The 20,027-nt window shown below is 31.2% G+C and overlaps 1 protein-coding gene across 3 annotated transcripts in view; it reads right to left on the bottom strand.

Annotated features, from left to right (window-relative positions):
• Positions 1 to 636: 636 nt before the first annotated feature.
• LOC129918902 (protein PALS2) overlaps positions 637 to 20,027 on the bottom strand; it is a 34,217-nt gene continuing 14,826 nt past the window's right edge. Inside the window, exons 1-10 of one of the 3 annotated variants that reach the window (XM_055999680.1) lie at positions 12,738 to 12,801; positions 7,991 to 8,143; positions 7,470 to 7,928; positions 6,768 to 6,866; positions 4,374 to 4,535; positions 4,098 to 4,308; positions 3,869 to 4,039; positions 3,648 to 3,808; positions 1,120 to 1,194; positions 646 to 1,046 (exon numbers count right to left, since the gene is read on the bottom strand). In XM_055999680.1, the coding sequence (XP_055855655.1) occupies positions 870 to 1,046; positions 1,120 to 1,194; positions 3,648 to 3,808; positions 3,869 to 4,039; positions 4,098 to 4,308; positions 4,374 to 4,535; positions 6,768 to 6,866; positions 7,470 to 7,817 (1,404 nt within the window). In that variant the 5' untranslated portion in view covers positions 7,818 to 7,928; positions 7,991 to 8,143; positions 12,738 to 12,801 and the 3' untranslated portion in view covers positions 646 to 869. Of the gene's footprint in view, positions 1,047 to 1,119; positions 1,195 to 3,647; positions 3,809 to 3,868; positions 4,040 to 4,097; positions 4,309 to 4,373; positions 4,536 to 6,767; positions 6,867 to 7,469; positions 7,929 to 7,990; positions 8,144 to 12,737; positions 12,802 to 20,027 lie in introns of those variants that run through there. The other 2 variants (XM_055999664.1, XM_055999671.1) reach the window with 2 other exon arrangements.

Raw genomic sequence — 20,027 nt, 5'->3', positions numbered from 1 at the left:
GCCAAAATGTATGAAAGACACCACTGTGCTGCGTGTCTGATTTAAATACTTTTACCACAAAAAAATGCATAAATTAATAAAAAAGAAAAAGACAATTTGTTAACACTTTTCAAGCGAAAATAGTTTTGAGCTTACTATAACATAGTTGTTGTTTTATTTAAATCTTCGTTTAACTATTTAACATACAATAGTTTGTTTGGGCAGGATTTTTTTAAGCAATAATTAAAAATAGAGATTCCATGGAAGTTATATTAAAACTTAAACAATGAAAATACATTTCACTTCTTCTCTATTCATCTTCATTTTTTTTTCATTCATCTTATCGAATTAAATATGTTTTTTTATTCTTTCAAATTAAAAAATAAGGACGGAAAATTATAAGCATACAATTATTATAAGTATTCAAAAAAAAAAACATAATTATAATTATAAAAACTATCAACAACTAATATTGGTTTTAATACATATTTAATATGTACACAAATTGTACTTGTTTTTTTATAAAATAATATTTCTTTCACAATTTGTATAAAATACTTTTAAAAAATATTCAAAACAAAAAAAAAGAACACATAAATGCAACTCTAATTTTAAATCGAAACAATGAATAACTATAACAAAAGACTTTGTCTAATAAAAAAAAAGAATGAAATTTGTAAAAAAAACATGAGATAACCATTGTATAGTTATTTTTTAAATATAATAATTATATAGTTATGTGTATGTGTATAATAATAATTAATGTTAAGAGCTTTGATTGTTTTGTAGATTTTAACTAAATAAAATAAGACACTTGTGTAAATATTCCGCTGCCGTTGATTGTTTTTAGTTTAAGTTTTTTTTTTTATTTAGAAGAAGTTTAAACATTTTTAATAAATCCAATTAACTGGCACCCATTGATGCTCATGACTCATTTGATCAAGAGTCTCTACGACTTGTCTGAATGTCTCATCGAAATCTTCGTTTACAATAACCATATCGAAATACTTCTCATATTTGCGTTGAACAAAAGAACTTTCTTCTACTGTGGCAACAAGATCGTCATCCTAAAAAAAAACAAAGGTTAAGTAGTGTCAAATTAGTTATTGAATGAGTAATATAATGAGGTTTTTAACTTACTTCGTAGAGCGATGCTAATGATTCTAGTGTTCGAGCTCGCCTAGAGCTATATCGAATAGAACTTTGACGATCAAACTGCAAGTAAAAGTAAGGTACATAAGATTAATAAGTTTTGTTGATATAAAGTACAAAAAGTTAAAATATGGAATTTGGAGGACAAGTTAAGAGCTTAACAAATACTCTTGATGTAGAGGTAGGTACATGAAATGATGATATGGTAGATTTTTTTAGAACTTGCGAATGAGTATGATAAATACATCAATACATTTTTATGAGAACACAGGAAGCAACCAATTAGTAACAAAGGTTTATAAAAAAGGTTCGATAGAATTTCTGTATTCTCTTACAGAGGAATACAGTAGAAATACCGACCTCCTTGTTTTTTATTTAACTGAATTTGTATGGGGTCCACCTACAAACAAACCCAAATCTTTTGTGGTCGCTTGGAGGCGATATTATTTTAAATCAGGGTTTTATTATGAATTTATGATAGCCCTTAAAAACCATGAACTAAATTGACTAAGATGATTTGTGATAGTTGACAGTCACATTGAAATTTCTCGTATGCTCGTATGTGACTTTTACCTAATACAAATCGCATGTCCGATTGCACCCTTGTCAATGATAAGGAATAACTGAATAAATTTACAGCTTGGTTCAAGTGTAGGTATTCCAAATATACTAAATATACTCACCCTGATAAACATTTCGGAAAGCTTTAAGAAAATAAGTACTTTTGTTTAAGTTGTACAATAGAGTGGTGTCTATGAATTGGTCTTTCAAATCACTGATGATGAAGCATGATTAAGGTATGCGTAATGGTGTTTTGTACTCAGAACATTTATTCTAAAAACGAACCATGGAATATTCTAAAACTTTTCAACTTATAATATACTCTTGTATTTCAGGAAAAAATTGTAGATTTGTAGAAAAATATTATGAAGCGTTGATAACAGAAATTTTTCGAGCAATTTAAGCAAAAAAGTGAAGCTAAAAGTATAATATTTAATTTTAAATTGTTTTATTTTAAATATTGTTTTTAATAGTTTTTTTTATGAAATAAATGTTTATCGTTTTTTTTTGTTGGTCTCTAATTTTTATTTTTCACATTTTTTACCAAATTAAGTTTATGAAAAGTGTAATAACATTTTTTAATTGAAAATATTTCCCTTTTTGATTGAATTTCATGGGCCTGTACATTGACCAGCGCAAACTTAAGGCTTTAACTTTGGAGGGCTGTCCAGAAATTTGAAAATTTTCCTTATTCAGTCCATAAAATAGTGTTGAACAAACCTATTGCTATATACCTAATGTAAAAACGAACTCGTAAGGTTACTTATCAGCATAATTGACCACGGAACATATTAGTGTGGTAACACTCGATATTGAAGATTTAGAAAAATATTCTTCTGTACTCCATCCGGCTCGGACGAAGTAAAGGCAATATTATCTAAATTCAAGTTTAAGAAAAATGCTGAAGCAGACGTTTCCGTCCCCAACCCAGTCCAAAGCCTGATGAGCTGAGAATCTTGCAACTAAATTGGTACAATCAAATTAAGATCGGCTAACAACAGTCAAAAGTTTTCTTTTTTAAACCTTTTAATATATTTTTAATTGAATCGGTCATTTCAAAAACCAACTAAGTCCAACATTTTGAATTTTTCAGGAACCAATAAAAACTGTTTCATGCTCAAGCATAATCATATTCTCCATCATTCTTATTTGGGTTGGGTCACCAACCGTTTCATCAAAAAGAAATCCTCTATATGTGTGGCAAATATTATCCAAATTGAAGACTGGAATATTGTTGAAACAATCAGGACGATGCAAATTTTAAACTCAGCCGGATATAACTACCTTCCATCAAACAGTGCATGCAAAAACCTCTCAAGTCCCTAGACTTAAGTTGTTTTTGGAATAACCGTTATAATTTGAAGGGGAAGGAATGTATTATCTTAATCTGCTTTTTACCCAGAATAAGCATCGATTTTGAATAAGGTGTGACTCAAGTGGTTTTTTGTAATAACCGATTCAATTATTTATGTAATACTATCAATTCTTTAATATATCGACTACTCTCAATTATTCAATTATATAAATTTAATTATTGGATCTTTTATACCATCGCTGGAGTCTTTGACATAACATATTAACATATTTCAAAAAAAAGTACGAGATAGTTCAATAGTAAGGATTTCGAAATCTTCTTCGCAAGAGGCATTACCCCTGCAAAAAAATGTCTTAGTGGAGCATTTAGAATGATGCATTTCATACATATATTAACAAACCAAAAATCCATAAGAAATATTATGCGTAGGAAGTGCCATTGGCTTCTTTAAAGCATCAGTTGCATACCAAGCTAACGTAGCTAGGCGTAGACTAGTTAAAGCAAAACCTGCACAAAAACATAAAATAGACCTATAGAAACAGTATATGAATAAAGTATAGATTGCTTTTAGCAGGCCTGACGAACTATATGAGTACATACATGCATTGTGTAAATGACTTGTGGTATGTGCTTAACTTACAGTTAAATTCTTATTTGAACCCGTAGCCCTGCGCTCATTATAGATTTGTTTTAGTTGCTCCATTCCCGGTGCGGCTATAAATATAACAAATGGCATCAACTCCTGGCTATTGTGAAGAATTTTCAATGCATTTGGTGCACAATCTAGAACACACATTTTGCCTGAAATTGAAATTAAATTAGTTAAACCAATTTATTTGTATTCGATTTGAAAACAAAAACCTTGTTTAATAACATCCCGTATAGACTGCAAATGAGTTCCATATAAATTTCCATTATGTTCACCATATTCTAAGAAATTATTTTGTTTAATTTCATCTTCCATATCTTCTCTATCGAGGAACCAATATGTACGACCATTTTCCTCGAGTGCTCGTTTTGGACGGGATGTATCTAAAAATATGAGGTGTTTTGTTTAGTGAAAGTTGATTTTTATTTTGATATAACTTACGAGGTATAACGGCACCGAAGCGATCAAGATCACTGTTGACCAGACGATTTTTTAATGTACGACGACCAACACCTTGGACGCCAATTAGAACTAAAGTTTTCCTTCGAAACGGTGGCATTCGTGTTACTTCTTCGTACAACATCAAATCTGCTTTATCGAATTCACAATTCGCCACAGAACGATACATAGTCTTGCGTTTTCGCTTTGAGATCTTAAATAAGAAAAGCAATTAGAATGATTAAAAAATAAATCAGTGCACAGGGAGAAAGAACTTACTCTTGTTCCGCAAATACCAATTTTGTGCACATAATCTGCTTCCGGAGCTACAAAAGCTTTTCGTCTTTCTTCAAGATCCTGTGATGGAATCAAACCAATTTGATCGTTGTTTGCTGTTATGTTTTTGGCTTGCCACCAATTTGGATCCTTGACATTTATTATCTGTAAAAAAAAAACAAGCAAATAAATAAAATAAAACATTGAAAATTTCTTATACAACAAGAAGAATCTTTAGAGTACCCAAAATTCAAATGGTACTAGGTGTCATATACAAAAACCATGCATCGAAAAAAAAACGCCATAACGCATAAAAAATAAATACACCGTACTGATTACGAGGAATAGAGTAAGCGGTAGTAGAGCAATTTTGTCGATGGAATGGGGGATAGGACAGCTAGGTCTATTCAGCTCGAACTAGTTACTTAACACTTCAAATGAGCTTCTTGGACGTATTCGGAATAAAGGACCTAGCTCTCCAAGCCGAAGACTATTCAACGTAAGATTAAAATTTCAAGTTATGAACCATGAAAAAGATAATCCAAATTCATCAATTCTGACCTAAAGGTAAAATATACGAATATTAAACAGACAAATAGTGGATAGTTTACATGAGTGCAATACAGACATCAGAGCAACACATGATGTGAAACTGGATGCAAAGGGCATAAAAACAAATTAAAACCGTAGACTTATGCGCGTGATTTTGTGATAAGAAGCATCAGGGCTAAATTCACACTAATCTGTGCCGTCTGCCAAATCTTCTTGAAAAGACTTATGATTAAACTTTAACGTGATTATCGCTAAGGTGGCAAGCTAAGAAGTCATATTCGATTGGATTGTTTGAGTGCACAGCCCACATGACTGTAAGCCCACAATAATGACAAGGCGAATGGCAATAGACCACTGGTACTGGGAAAACCTTTGTTCAATCTAGACGAAATTATGCAGTTTAAAAGAATCTAAAAATCTATGCTGAAGATGTCAAACGATCAGTTTTGGAAATGATGAAAAATCTTCGATCTGTCAGTAAAATTTTTTGATCTGTTGAATTTGTTGATGTAGAAGAAAATGGGCTTCATGTTTATTTACCATCTTGCTTGAAGCAAACAATGAGCTTTACTTGGAAGTAAACAATAGAAACATATTACTTTTTTTTATCTTTTCAATCCTTAATTGTACCGACATTATCAGAAGAAACAATCGATTACGCATGTGCTAGCCATGAAAAAGAGTTAGAACAAATTGTTTTAGTTATTTTGGTTAATAGACGAAAACAAAATAGGTATTCGAATCATCAAGAAGAGAATTTAAACACAATTGATTGAAAGTAAACGTATCATAGACGGTACCCCATTAGACAATGTCCAGCTTGTCATATTTTTCCGTTGGATTTCTACTTCTCAGCTCAGGGTTGCGAAATTGTGAATCTATAAAATAATATTTAAAACTTAAGATACTATTATTAGCAAATAGTTTGGGTTGGAAAATGTATATTCCGTCGGCTATTAAATACAAATTGGTCAATAAAATCATCTCCAATATTATCAGCAAAGCAATTGAGTAGATTGAAGATCCGGAAAGAAGATCATTAATAAAATAATGAATAAAGTTGGACAAAAATGAACCCTGTCCAGCCTTTCTTTTATTTGGTTTCAAATCTGAATCTATTCAACATGACTTGTTGAAGTCTTGAAAGGTTTTCTTATCCAAAGGGAAAGAGAGTTTTTAATACTGAAAGGTGTCTCAACCAACGTTTGTATTTGGAAGCGGATGGCTAAGAATAGAGCTGCTTGGAAACCCTTACCAAGGAACGAAGTTAAATCGGTAAATTGTAACTGAGAGAAGAAGGATGGCACATAAAGATAAAACTTACGCAGTGAAACAGCTTTTCAGAACAATTAGAGGGATACTACTTTGGTTTATAAAAACGAGTGTTTGGTACTAGAATCGAACTTGATCTTGCATTAAACCAGGGGTCGAACTCGGCATACGTACGTTAACGTATTGACGCTTTATGTCTCTATCATTTTCTTCTAATTAAATAGAGAGAGCAATAGTCAAAACGTTAACAAACGTATGCCGTAGTTCGACCCCAGATATTCCATAAATAGAGAAACTGAAATGAAAATGACGGTTAGGATAGGAGGATATTGACTATTCAACCATTTCTGCTATTACCGTATGCAAACATTTCTCAAAAAGTTTTTTCTCTAATGATAAAGATTAAAAAAATGTTAAAAATTACTATGTGAATTAGGTCACTAGTATTTGACTCTGTTTTAATCAATCTTATGCGAGTATAGCGTGCTAATTTATAATTAGCTGTATTCGCTTTTTTTGGATTGATTTCTTTTTGTAGAACAGAATTTTAAAATACCATGAAAAAAATCGTACCTGTAAAATGTCTCCCTGCTTAAAGGCGAGTCCAATTTCCTTGCATGGCAATAGTGAATCATCTGATGGAATATAGGTGAACAAAGCTCGCATGTAGCACTAAAACAGACAAAAAAAGAAACAAGAAAATCAATGTAAAAATTGAGTCGAATATCCTTTCAAATTAGTATAAGTTGTATGTTATGTTTAGGTTCTGTTTTCGTTGTTTTGTTTTCTTTGGATATAATTTATGTTCAATTTTGTTACTTACTTTTACTAAGATCAACTTTAGAATAAGGATACCAATTTTTTCAGCTACATTATAACGTTAAACAATAATTCATGCCACATTAATAAAATAATATTCAATAATTTTGCAAGTTATCATTTAAATAAAAAAAAAAAAAAACATCAACAAAAACTAAATTTATATAAGCCGTGTTTTATTGGTAACTCAGTACTTAGCTCAGTAAAATTTTACACGGGAAACAACAACAAATGATTGCTGAGGATAAACAAATGTTTTGTATTTGTTGGTTTACAGAGAAACTGTTTTTATAGACTTATACATTTTTGACCCTTCAACAATATAGGATTATAAAAAATAAATAAAAGTTATCGTTTTTTGTTGTTTGCAGCATAAAATGTTTACTTAGTAAAATACTGAGTACCAATAAAACACGGCTATAATAAGCTCTATTACAACATTACAACACCACTTACCGTTAGTTTCTTTCCTGGTTCGAGATTTTGTCCCTTTTTTACCTGTCCACCGGCCATAGCCATTCTAGCTGATCTCATTTCCTCCTCAATATTTGGACCAACTTTCATTGTGAGATTCTCTTTGGCCCGTGAAACTTCATTTTGAAGTTCTTCAGGAGTATGAACTGGAACCCCATTTACTTCGAGTATAACATCGCCAGGATGTAAAAGTCCTTGTTTGTCTATAACTCCTCCAGCTAAAATACGTGCTACCACCAATTGTTTGTGTTCATCTATTTCGACAGTCAAACCAAGAGGTTGGTTGACATTTCGTCGAAGGCCGACCATTTTTATAGTTTCGACCGGCATTTTGCTATTTAATATATCGGGAGGGAAGAGATAATGACCTTTTCGAGTTTCTTCTTTGTGTATTCGACTTTCAAAAAGTTCTCCTATTTCATCGTGGGCTTTTAATAGTGCCTGTAAATAAAGAAATATTTATTAAAAGATTTATTTTTCATTAAAAAAACTCAAGAGCTTGCCTTAAAATGTGGTTTTGAAACTAATTGTGCTAATTCTCTAGCGTCTCTTCCTCTATTTGTGGAATATTTGCGAGTTATTTCGTCGATTATAGTCTTATTGTTAAGATTGGCAGGTCGTAGAATTTCAATTTCTTGTGGTTCGCTAGAATTTAACTATAGAAAAACAGAAAATTTACTTTGAGTATTTCAAAACACATATATTTTTAAAAAACATCTAAAGCAAACGAACACAATATGTGTATTTTGGTTTAATGAAGTTCAAAAGAATCCTGATTTAATGAAAATCTAGCCTATTTTAGGGGAAATGATTTAAGGGACTTTTCATAAGCTCAAAACAAAGTGTTAAAATACCCTTTTGGAGATTTGAGGAAAATGCTTAGATACTAACCGTTGAAACATTGCTAAAATAATTAGGAGTTAAAAATGTTTCAGAAATTTTTTGTAAAATATTATTGAAAAATTTTAATTATGGGGACTTTACTGTAATTTGTATGAAAATAGAAATAACTGTATTTTGTTTTGCAGAAGACCTAGCTAGCATGTTATCTTTAAAGATGATTTCGTTAAAAATGTATTGAGAACGCAAAAGAAACATCAATACTGATCAACTTGAAAGAATTTCAAAGATTGTGAATGCATCAATTTTTTTTTTGATAGAATGTTAAATTTAACATTACACTTTAAGCTTGTTTATAAGTTCAGATAAGCCATAGTTTATTTGTCTGAAATTACTTCTGAGTCAGACGATTAAAAATTAAGGTTTGATTAAAAATGTGTCTAGGGCTGCCAGTATTAGACGTCTTCAAATGAATAGACTTAATTTTATCTGCTAGTTAGGCCACACAGCTCATTCAACATGTTTATTTTTTAAAATTGGTCAACAAAATTAAACATTTTTTTTCCACAAGAATCAAAATATACCTTTCTGAAGGTTTTAGGGGTGCTGAACTCGAATCCCAAAATAAAACCTATCCCAAATTTGTTTAAGTAACAGAAATAACACGACGTCAAAAGTATCTAAAAAATTGCGTTTAGAAATGATCATTTTAAAATACAGTCCTGTTCGAAAAATGTTGATCAAACATTTTACTGCCCGGTCGTGAGACCGCGACTTTTGAGCTGAAAAAAAGGCTCATGAAGCCAAAAATTACGCCCCCAGTGGAAGATCGTTTTTTGGTGCTGAACGGTCGCGTCGTCGGCGACGCTGAGTTGAGCTACAGGACAAGTTAAAGAAAAGTAATTTCATCAAGTTCAGCGAGGTAAAGGCTCATGAAATCTGAACTTAGAGCTTAAATGCTGATGCCGAATTAAAAAAACGAAGTGAGACAAAAATGATTGCATTGGGCTTGGGAGCATCTTATTTTAACTTAAGCTGTGAGGAACAATGTTATCTTTTGCGAGGAATCGACCTTTAAGATGCAAAAATATATAAGAGCCCTTTGGCCTGGAGTTTGTTTGGATATAATTGCCGGTTCATTTTTCAACAAGACAGTGCGTCCTGCCATACAGCCAAAATTTTATATGAAAGACTAATATCAAGCTTTAAAATAAGCTAAAATTTGTATGATTAAAAGTTGCATTTTATTTTATTTCTTAGGTTTAAAAGAACTTCGAAGAAAATAATTTCGATGTATTAAGTTGACCTCCCAACAGCCTCAATCTCAATCTATTGAAAACTTGAAAATTTACTTATCCTGATTTGGAAGTTCCACAGTGAAACACGATACGAAAAATTTAAAAACCACATAAGAAATAAATAAATATGTAGTAATTGGAGCAGATTTGACAAAATTCGAAAACAAATTTGACCAAGATTTTTCGAACGACAGTGTGTCTGAAAAACGTAATGATTTTGTGACAGATTCAGAATCAGTTACCGAAAATCGTAGGAAAAGTATGCATAGATCACAGATCACCGTAATTTGTTGTCTATTACTATCGCCTCGTTTGTCATCATGGAATAACATACTTAGGGACCCTAAGTTAGGGTGCTTAATGAAGTACTAATTGAGTTTTTTAAGAGAAAAATAATTGTAAAAAATTGCAGCAGTGTTGCCAGAGGTAAGGAGCCGTATTTGAAAAACCTTGGAGCCAAAAATAGCCGCATTCAAAAATGGTCCACAAAAACTCATGCAATTTTCTTTTCTATGATATTTTTTTTTTTAATTTTCAGATAAGTTTGGTTTATCAGACTTGAAGCATAATTATTTGTTTTTAATTATTGATACATTTTGGTTTTCATGCTCATTGATACGGGTAAAATGAAATTTTTAATACATAATGTATGTTTATGAAAATGTAAGGAAATTTTTTGTCACTGTTTATATGTATCTCTGGTATATTTTCGTTGTTGTAAAATGCTGTAATTTTAAAAGAGCCCTGAATCGCCAAGAGCCAGATTGTGTGCTCTTATTTACATTAATATTTCCTATAACATTGATTTAATTCAGAAAAAATTATCTGAGGACAATACCTATTTAGTTATCGTGCAATAATCGTTCAAAAACAATCATTTTCATGATGATAATCGAGTTACGGAAAGCGAAAAAACGATATCGTATGGGACGATAGTGATCATTGAAGTTACGAAAATAAACACCATCGTCGATATCGGTTGGCGATAATCGAGTTACGGAATGACCAGGACCACTGAACAAAAGAAATGTTATTTGGCATTGCTGTTTTATTTCTCAAGAAAAACAAATAATTATTATTCCATAACAAGTACGCAAATTGTTAGTTTTTTGTAATACCTATTACATATTTCACAATAATGTGAAATATGTAATATTTTTCAATATAAAATAATGAAAAGTATTTTTTTTTTGCTGTGCATAAATTAATTATAATTTTGCAATAGTTAGATAAAACTCAGTTAAAGCTTATTCGTAGAAATATCCATTTTTGAACGTTGGCAATTTTCTTCTGATATTCTAAAGGTGATTGAAAATTTTTTAAATTTGTTAATTACAAGTAGTTTCGTTTAAGTGACTATAATTTTGCTATTATGTTTTATAATAAAAACAAAAAAATATAATAAAAATAAAATAAAAATAAAAGTATTCTCCGTCATTAATTTGAAATTTGAAAAAAAAAGTCCCGAACCCTAAAAAGTCCAAAACATACATATCTAACAACATTTAACAACTCATTATCGTATTTAGGCATATTAAACTTATTTCCCGTTAAATTCTTCATTAAAAACATTAAAAACCATTTAAAGCTCTTAAGCTTCAAAATGTCTCAATGTAATACAAATAAAATAATTATAATTGGCATGGTAAATTTTGTTAGCTATAGATGGTATACCTACCAACACAAAAATAAGATAACTACGAAAACAATACTTGTTTGTATATGTATGTCGTTAAACTTTTAAACCAAGGTAGTCACGTAACGTAAACAACTTTTGTTACAAAAAAAAAAAAACCTTCTTAAATTCAATTGTTTTGGTAATTAAGCAAGTAGTTCAAGATAAATAAATTTAGACAACTCATTGGGGTGTGGAAAAAACTGTAATTTTTATTGTTGGTTTTTTGTTTTAAACATAATTTGACATTGAAAGTCTATAATAATATTAGACATTAAAGTCTCACTTAAACTCAATTAAGAAACTATAAAAAAATTTTATCAAGAAGCTCAACTTTATATTACTCACAGTCTTGCGGTGAAGATAGTTCACTCAAGTATAATATTACTCATTCGCAATCCCACACAAAACGATACAATAAAAAAATTTTATTAAAAAAACCAACAACAACAAAAAGTCAACTTAAAAATTGCAAATAGTTGTAGGGTACCTTTAGCTAAGCTATAATTTATGTCATTGCAATAGTAATAAAGGTATTTTCTTTTTTCATTTTATTCTTGTGACTATAGTAAACTAATGAGATTTTCAGTTTTACAACGAGCACGCGATTGTAGAACTTTCCACTTCAACTATTTTTTTTTTTTTTTTGTATTTCAATTTCCATCACTATTTTTATACACGACAAAAGAAGCCAAAGAAAGTGCATTAGAAAAAATGCACATCATTTCACACAGAGAGGTGATAGTTCATTGGCCTCATTTAAAAAAGGTGAACAGAAAATTAAAAAAAAGAGAATGTTTTTTTGAGCTTCTGATGATGATGATGGGAAAGGGGATAACTTGATATACAAATCGGGTTTTTATCTGAATTACACCACCCTCACACTATGCAGTTTTCTTTTTCGAATATCGTTACACTTAATCTTCGAAAAAAATTCACAAATTTATTTATTATTTTCGAAAACGCCCAAAAAAGCATTAAATTTGAATAACAAAGGGTTCCAAGTTTCTTTTGATTTTTTTTTTTTTTTTTTGAGCCACTCCCCAAAAACAACACAAAATTATACAATCCAAAGTTCCAACCAATTTGTAAGACTCTTTTTGTAAAGAAATGCAAACAAAATTACAGAAAGACGTGTCACCAAGGTAGCAAACAAATAGAAAAACACAAAAGCAAAAAATTCATAAACATACTTCGAATATCGATTAACACCTGGGAAAATTATTATTGCTTCATACGACACAAAAGATTATTTCCAATGAATTGAGTTTGAAGATTCAATACAAAAAGTTCACCTCACATTCCGACCAAAAAGGTTTCTTAAGAAAGCAACTAAACAGACTGTTGACTCAAATGCGCACGAAATAGAGAGACAAAAATCAATCCGTGAGGTTCAAAACTGGAATCAAGACTGCGAAAGCTCGATTTGGGCCTCACCTCAGTAACCGGATTCAATTGGTTTCTGTTGTTGTTGTGTTGTGTTGTTTTGTTGGCTCTACTCGCTTTCGGTGAAAAAAGCCAACAATAACTAAAAATATTTTAACATAAAAGATTTTTCGATATTCGAATTTCGAATTTGAATGGCTAAAGTAAAGAGTGACATCACTCACCTCAAAATATACAGCTAGCCCTGCACCGTGTTGTCGTGTGTTTGGCTCTCAGTAAGTAGAAGAGAAAACCTGTATGATATAGATGTTCCAAACTAGTATTTTTATAAAGACACACTAAGCACGAACGATTGTTATACTACTACGACTAGAGAGTGTCAGTGTGAAGCCAAAGAGGGCTAAAATGAAATGGAAACACAGACCGAAGTCGCTACCAGAGAGACTAGCGACGACGTTTGTGTTGTGACTTCGTCATTACTTTAGTTTCGTAATGGGAAAACTACTAACGATGTATTTGAATGTTGTTGTTTTGTATATTGGCCGGTTGGTGCCGTCTGTCGTCCCCCTACTCTTCCGTTCTTTTGTTGATTTTTGTCCAACGGAATGGTTTGGTCGGTCGTGACTCGTGAGTGGTCAGTCATTAATGGTTTATTGTGAGCTTATAGTAGCTAGGCTAGGGTTACCGATTCAAGTGAAACTATATGCAAATGAGAATATATGTATATTGACAGGGTGGAAAATTGGAAGAAACATTTTATTCAAGTTAAGTACTAAGAAACACGAACAATAACAAACAAAAATTAGAAAATAAAGCATTTAGATGTCAATTTCACTTTGCTAATTGCAGTGAAATAATTTTAAGAACAACAAAGATGTGGAAAAAATCAGTGCTTGATTTACTATGCAATTAAAAACAAATAAGCATTGTTTGCAATTTATGGAGGGGGTAGAGGGAAAATGTTTGGAAATATCAAACATTGACAAATTGAAGGAGAATAAAATGAAGGGTGGTTTTTTAATTTTTTAGTCAGTCATTTAAAATGAGGAGACCTTGAATGAGTGGTGTTGTTTACAAAAAGATAGTTAAACCAATATAAGTTAACCACTCCTGAAAAGAATATTCAAGGTTGAAACAAATATTAAGTTCGGTGGAACGTAAAAAATTTGTTATGGGTATTTTTGTAATCAGGGAGTCAAAAGGTTATCCCAAGCTCTTGCTTTTGCGAAAAAGGAAGTTGTTTTGGGCCCGTCTGTCGGTTGTTTGGTGATGGTTTTTTTTTTTTTTTTAATCAGGGAGCCGAGGGCGTCAGGATTCAGTTATTTTCAGGTGATTGTTGGCCACCCTAAAAACGCGTCTGTTGGGTATTTGCGGGTAAAAAGTCTGTCTTGGGTGTAATCAAGGAGAAAAGGGCGCCATCATCATCAATTTAATGTGGTTATACTCTCACTGAATCAATTTTCAGATAATTGGTACTTTTAATATGCTTTTTCTCTGCAAAGGTACCAATACATGCTTGCAGACTATCGTTTTCGTCATCGTGATTGTAACATTAATATGAATCGGTTACTTTTCACGCAAATGAATTAGACAATATGTAATAAATGGAACTAACAAAAAAAAAAATTAAATGCTCAAAATAATGGGTACGTTATTTAGACTTAACACGGCAACTTTGTGGTCTCTTCTTAAAATTTGGTGAACATAATTCGGTGCTTGAATAAATACTGCGTACATTGACAGCAAGGTAAGAGATATTAAAATTGCCGGAACCGGTAGTCATAACACAGACACAGAGATTAGAGAGTAGTTTACAAACAATGAAAAATATAATGGAAGACATTTTCAATGTAGAACCCTTAATTTATACGTTGAAGAAAACCCGTAGAAGCTCTAAAGATGGCGGAATACCCATTTATGATTTATCTTCCAAAAAAAAAACAAGAGAACTTTTATCCTACGACTTGACTTCTAATAGTACCTAACCTAGATACCTTTAGGGATTTATTTGTTTTGGAAAATTAATTATTCACTTTATTTAAAAAAAAAATACTGCATTTTTCTTTGGTCTTACTGTTGTTCGGCCTTAAGTAAGATCAATTGAAGTATGTTTGAAAAGCCTAGCCTTCTTTTTATTTTTTTTTAAGTATCAAAAGCTTCATTAATAATTAATATAATCTTAATTGTCTTCCTTTTATATGAACGTTAAAGTTTTTAAGTTGTCTTTTTGTTTCAAATTTTTTTTAATGAGATTATTGGCAACTTTCTGATTTTCTGTTAGTTTTTAGTTTTTTTTTTTCATTATACTTATGAAGTCTGTATAACGTCGGCGGAAAGCAAAATTGTTTTAAATCCACTTTTTACCGAAAATGAGATTATAATGCAGTTTTACTAATTTGAGGGTCCTCTTTCCGAATTTGAAAAGCGTTTTTGTCTACAAAAATTTCTTCAGCAGATAATATAATTTAATGGGCCATCGAACAATTAAAACAGGTAAGTAGCCTTCTGAAAATGAGACCCGAGTATTCTTGTTTGTTTTAAGTTACATCATATTTTGTTCTAAGCCCACTTTTTATTCAAGGAAAGTGCGTACTTGTATAGGAATTGTTTTATGTACAATTTTGGGTTTTTAGTTTTTTAAAATATTAAAAAATAGCTTGTTTTTACGAATGAAGTAAGTTTCTTTAAGTAAGTTTATTCAAAGGAAAAAAAACAAACTTTAAAAAAACATAACTTGATAAACGGACGAGCCAAAAAATCAATCAGAAACTTAAAAATCGTCCCCTGTAAAATTTACTTTTTGTGACTAAGAACAATTTGGCTTTCCGCCGACGATAGGTAGATAAAATAATTTTCAACAATTGTTTAAAATCATTTTTTTTAATAATAAATTACCTTTGGCAACCCTTTATTTTTAATTACGCTTTAACATCCTTTTTTGATTTTTAACTTTTTTATTTTGTTAATCTTAAAAACGGCTCTACTTTTGACTAAAAAATACGTAATACGTAAAAATTATAAGATCCTACTTTTGAAATAAAAACACTATTTTTTGAGTCTTTATTAACTGTACATTTCATCGAACAATTTTGTTGATTTCTGACTTTCTCGTAAACTACTTAACTATGTAAACTACATAACTTAATATGGATAAATTATTTCTTCACAGTGGCACGCACAGTTCTTTTTTTTTTTTGAAAATTAAAAAAAAAATTAGGTACATATGTATGTACATTAGGGTGGAGTGAAATATTTATTTTTTTCCATTTTTGTTGGTCCTTTACTTTCAATCGTTGGTTCATGATCTTAAATGTACACAACTTAAATGTTAGCCACTTTAAGATCACGGATCAAGTTTAAAATTTAGTATGGTAACCCTCTTTTCAATAAAGCTTTAGTTACCCATCCAAACCAAAACCAACAGAATATTAGTTCGTGCATGACCAACGGAAAAAAAAACAGAAAACGGATACAGTATAATAAGTGAATGCAGCTTATGGTTGAATTGAGACGCACGATGAGAACAGGTTCTACGTTACTTCAAGTCTTGGTTAAACTATTTTTGGATGCCAACACGTCACACCTTGAAACAGGTAACAAACAAAAGACAAAACTCCAAAAAACAAGCTTAAGTCGAAAATTGAAGAAGCGCGAGGCGCATTAAAACTGAACAAACAAGCCTCTCGCATGTTCCCTCTTTTTTTTACTGCATTATTTTGTCATTTTTCTTTGATGGTAAGAAAAAAACAAAAAAACAAAAAAAAAATCCAAAAATGGATCACTAGAGTACTTATACAATGATTGTTTACGTTTTGGTCAATTTTACAAACGGTAAAACGTAAATATAGATAAAAACTCGAAGTATTATTTTTTTATTTTTAGATTACATTCATAAAAGTGCTTCGAACTTTGTCGTTGACTTTTCAGTTTGTAATTGTTTTTTTTTTTTTAAAATATTATGGAGGGTGAATGAATATCCCATTTATCAACATTAAAGAATCTTTGGATATAATGTGATAGGTGGATATAAACTAGGTTACACAAATTTTTAAGTATTTTTACAGCTAGATAAACAAGAACAAGTAAAAGTAAAAGATGAAAGATATGATGTTAAGTTATGGGAGGAAACTGTTATACGCAAACAATGGTTAATTAATTTATTATTAAACGGAAGTTCAATAATTTCATTGTATTTCACACCAAAGGCGAGAGAAGCTTCAATTTAAGCACCTGGAAGATGTTAAACAGCAAAGTTTTATTATTCAACATGAGTGTTTTCTACTTTAACCAAGCAGTTAACTCTTTCAGTCACACTTTTGAGTGAAAGATAAAATTTACAATTACAATTTTCGTTTATAATTATATTTATTATGGTTATTTGAATAGAAAAACGCATATAACTTTTTTTTAAACCGTTATTTTTGTAAGAAAAATGGTAGTTAAAATCTGTAGTTTCCGTTATAATTTGACTTCAAAATCAAACAAATCATGTTTCATTCTTTTATTTCTATATATTTCAGAACTTAAAAATGAATTTCAATATAAAAAATAAATAAAAACAGATATTGGTTTTGTGCAATACTTTGAAGAAGGTCCTTCCGTTTTGCAAAACCAAGTGAAATTTGTAACATTTTTGCTATCAAAAAGTGCGAAATGCTTCCGCCAGATGGCATGGAAAAAACATAAACAAATTTGAAAAAGTGGTTAGATAACTAACCACCAAGGCTGAAAGAGTTAAGGGACTAAAGCACCTTGTGAAAGTAAATCTGATATACATATATTACCTTATTAATCAAAATTTTAAAAATTTATAGAAAGAATTTTCAGAAAAAAAAATCTGGTTTCGTGCGATGTTGATACTAGCTACCTTAAAATCAAAACGTGTGTCAAATCTGATAACCTTTTTTTTTTAAAAAGCTCCACACCGAGAAGAAATAGCGGTGTGCACTTTTTTTCCAAAATAGTTCTGTTTAGAGACAGAAATATTTCTGCTTTATTCAAAAATAATGTACAAAACTATACAGTTGCAGAGTACCCAAACAGGAATTGGGTTTAAAATGTTGAAGAAAGTACAGTGTGCTTTTAAAATGTTGGCAAAAACCAAATTCAAAAACTCAGTCACCGACTAACCTTCGAATCGATAAGATCGTTCTCTAGTGACAGTGCGTTGATTTTCTGCCTTGTGCATCCAAACCTAACCGGTTTTACCGTTTGCTTTGATTTTCTTTATTTCTTTCTCGCTTATACTTATATCCATTGCGGTGTTTTTTTTTTTATCTGTCTGTGCGGCTCTTGTTTAACTAAAAATGAGGGCCTCCGGGCCGAAAAGAAATGGAAATCAATTTGCGCTTCTTGCGGAAAGTGATTCTCCATACGAATTGAACCCGTCAAAAAAACATAAATTAGTATCTCCTATATTTGCTGACCAATACCCTGAATTACCTACTTCCTCAAGCTTTAAAAATCCCAGATTTGTAGTTATTTCTTCTACCGATAAAGATAAACCAATTTCGTCTCTAAATCCGTTCTTACTAAAAAAAGGTATAGAAGGTATTAGTAAAGAGTTTGAACACGTTTCGCAATTACGTGATGGCAATTTGCTTGTTCTTGTAAAATCAAAAAAAGTAGCAGAAGTTTTTCTCAAAGCCAAATCACTGGCAGACACGTGTCCCATTTCAGTGAAACTTCATGACCAGTTGAATTCCACCAAAGGTGTAGTTTTCGCACCATGTTTGATCAATGTGCCAGATAAAGAAATTATAACTGAAATGCAATCTCAAGGAGTGACGGATGTCTATAAATTCAATAAGACCGAGAACGGCAAACAAAGACCATCAGGACTTTTGTTGTTCACCTTCGATTTATTCAATCTACCAAAATCCGTAGAGATAGGGTTATTCAATGCTAAGGTAACGGAATATATTCCAAACCCTATGCGTTGCAAAAGTTGTCAACTCCTCGGCCACACATCGAAACGTTGCACTAATGATCCCACATGTGTCAATTGTTCCCTTCCACCACATTCACCAGAGATCTGCACACGCACCATGTGCGCAAACTGCAAATCCCCACACCCCTCTTCATCCAAAGATTGCACCGAATACAAAATCGCCAAAGAAATTATTACAATTAAAACCAAAAAAAAATGTTCAATGTCTGAAGCTAAACGCCTTTATGGACTACAAAATCCAAAAAATACAATCCCAATAATTGACTCATTTGCAAAAAGAACCATTCAACAAAAAAGCCCTTCTAATATCATAGCAACAAATTCCCCACAAAAACAAAACAACGAAACAAATAGCCTTTCAGCTAACAAACCTAACCTTTCAACACAATCTTTCGAAAAAACAACATCAATAAATCCACCTTCACCTGCAATAAATACTTCATTTTCAAAAACTCAACCAATTGAACAAGAATCAAAAAAAATAACAGCAATAAATAACATTTCCACAAATAACACTACCCAAAAAGACCAACAAACAATATCACAATCCAAAAATATTAATACTAATACCCTTTCTCCTATATCTCACCTAACCTCAAACCTCATCAATGACAAAAAATATTTTATGGACACATCACCTATGGATGATGACGATCCTTAAAAAATAAAATCGCATTCTAACAGAAGCCGCATCTCTCGGCGTGCGACATGGGCAGGCGAGGATATATCTTCCCCTGTTCATGTCGCACGCCGGGAGATGCGGCTCCAGAATAGACACCAGCTCAACCTAAACCAAATTATTCAACACAAAACCTCTTCCCTTTGCACAATATATATAAAAAAAAAAAAAAACAAAATATATTGTGTATAAGGTTTTTTTTCTCTTATATGGTAAAAATCCTGCAATGGAATTTAAATGGTTTTTTTAATAATTTCCACGAGCTGCAATTATTAATTAAAGATCAATACCCATCAATCATTTCACTTCAAGAAACTTTGATACCAAACCACCCAGACCCAACAAAAGTTACAAATTACTCACCTAAACAATATAAAACATATTTCTATAATTTACCAACAAACACCACTGCAAAACAAGGAATTGGCTTTCTTGTTCACAAATCCATCTCCCATAAACTTATACAAATAAATTCAAATATTTCCGCACTTGCAATTGAATTAGAATTGAAAATCAAAATAACAATAATCAATGTATATATACCACCAGACCAAGTGTTCTCTTCTTCGGATTTAGAAAACATTGTCAATGTAATCCAAACCCCTGTTTTGATAACAGGCGACTTTAACTGCTGGAGCCCTCTTTGGGGTTCTCCCCACAGCAACACTAGAGGTAAAATATTTGAAAATTTTTTGACAAATAACAACTTTAT

Source organism: Episyrphus balteatus, chromosome 1, assembly GCF_945859705.1.
Source record: "Episyrphus balteatus chromosome 1, idEpiBalt1.1, whole genome shotgun sequence".
NCBI classification, from domain to species: domain Eukaryota; kingdom Metazoa; phylum Arthropoda; class Insecta; order Diptera; family Syrphidae; genus Episyrphus; species Episyrphus balteatus.
The sequence above is the reverse complement of the archived record's forward strand: the minus strand, read 5'-3'. Positions and strand labels throughout refer to the sequence as shown.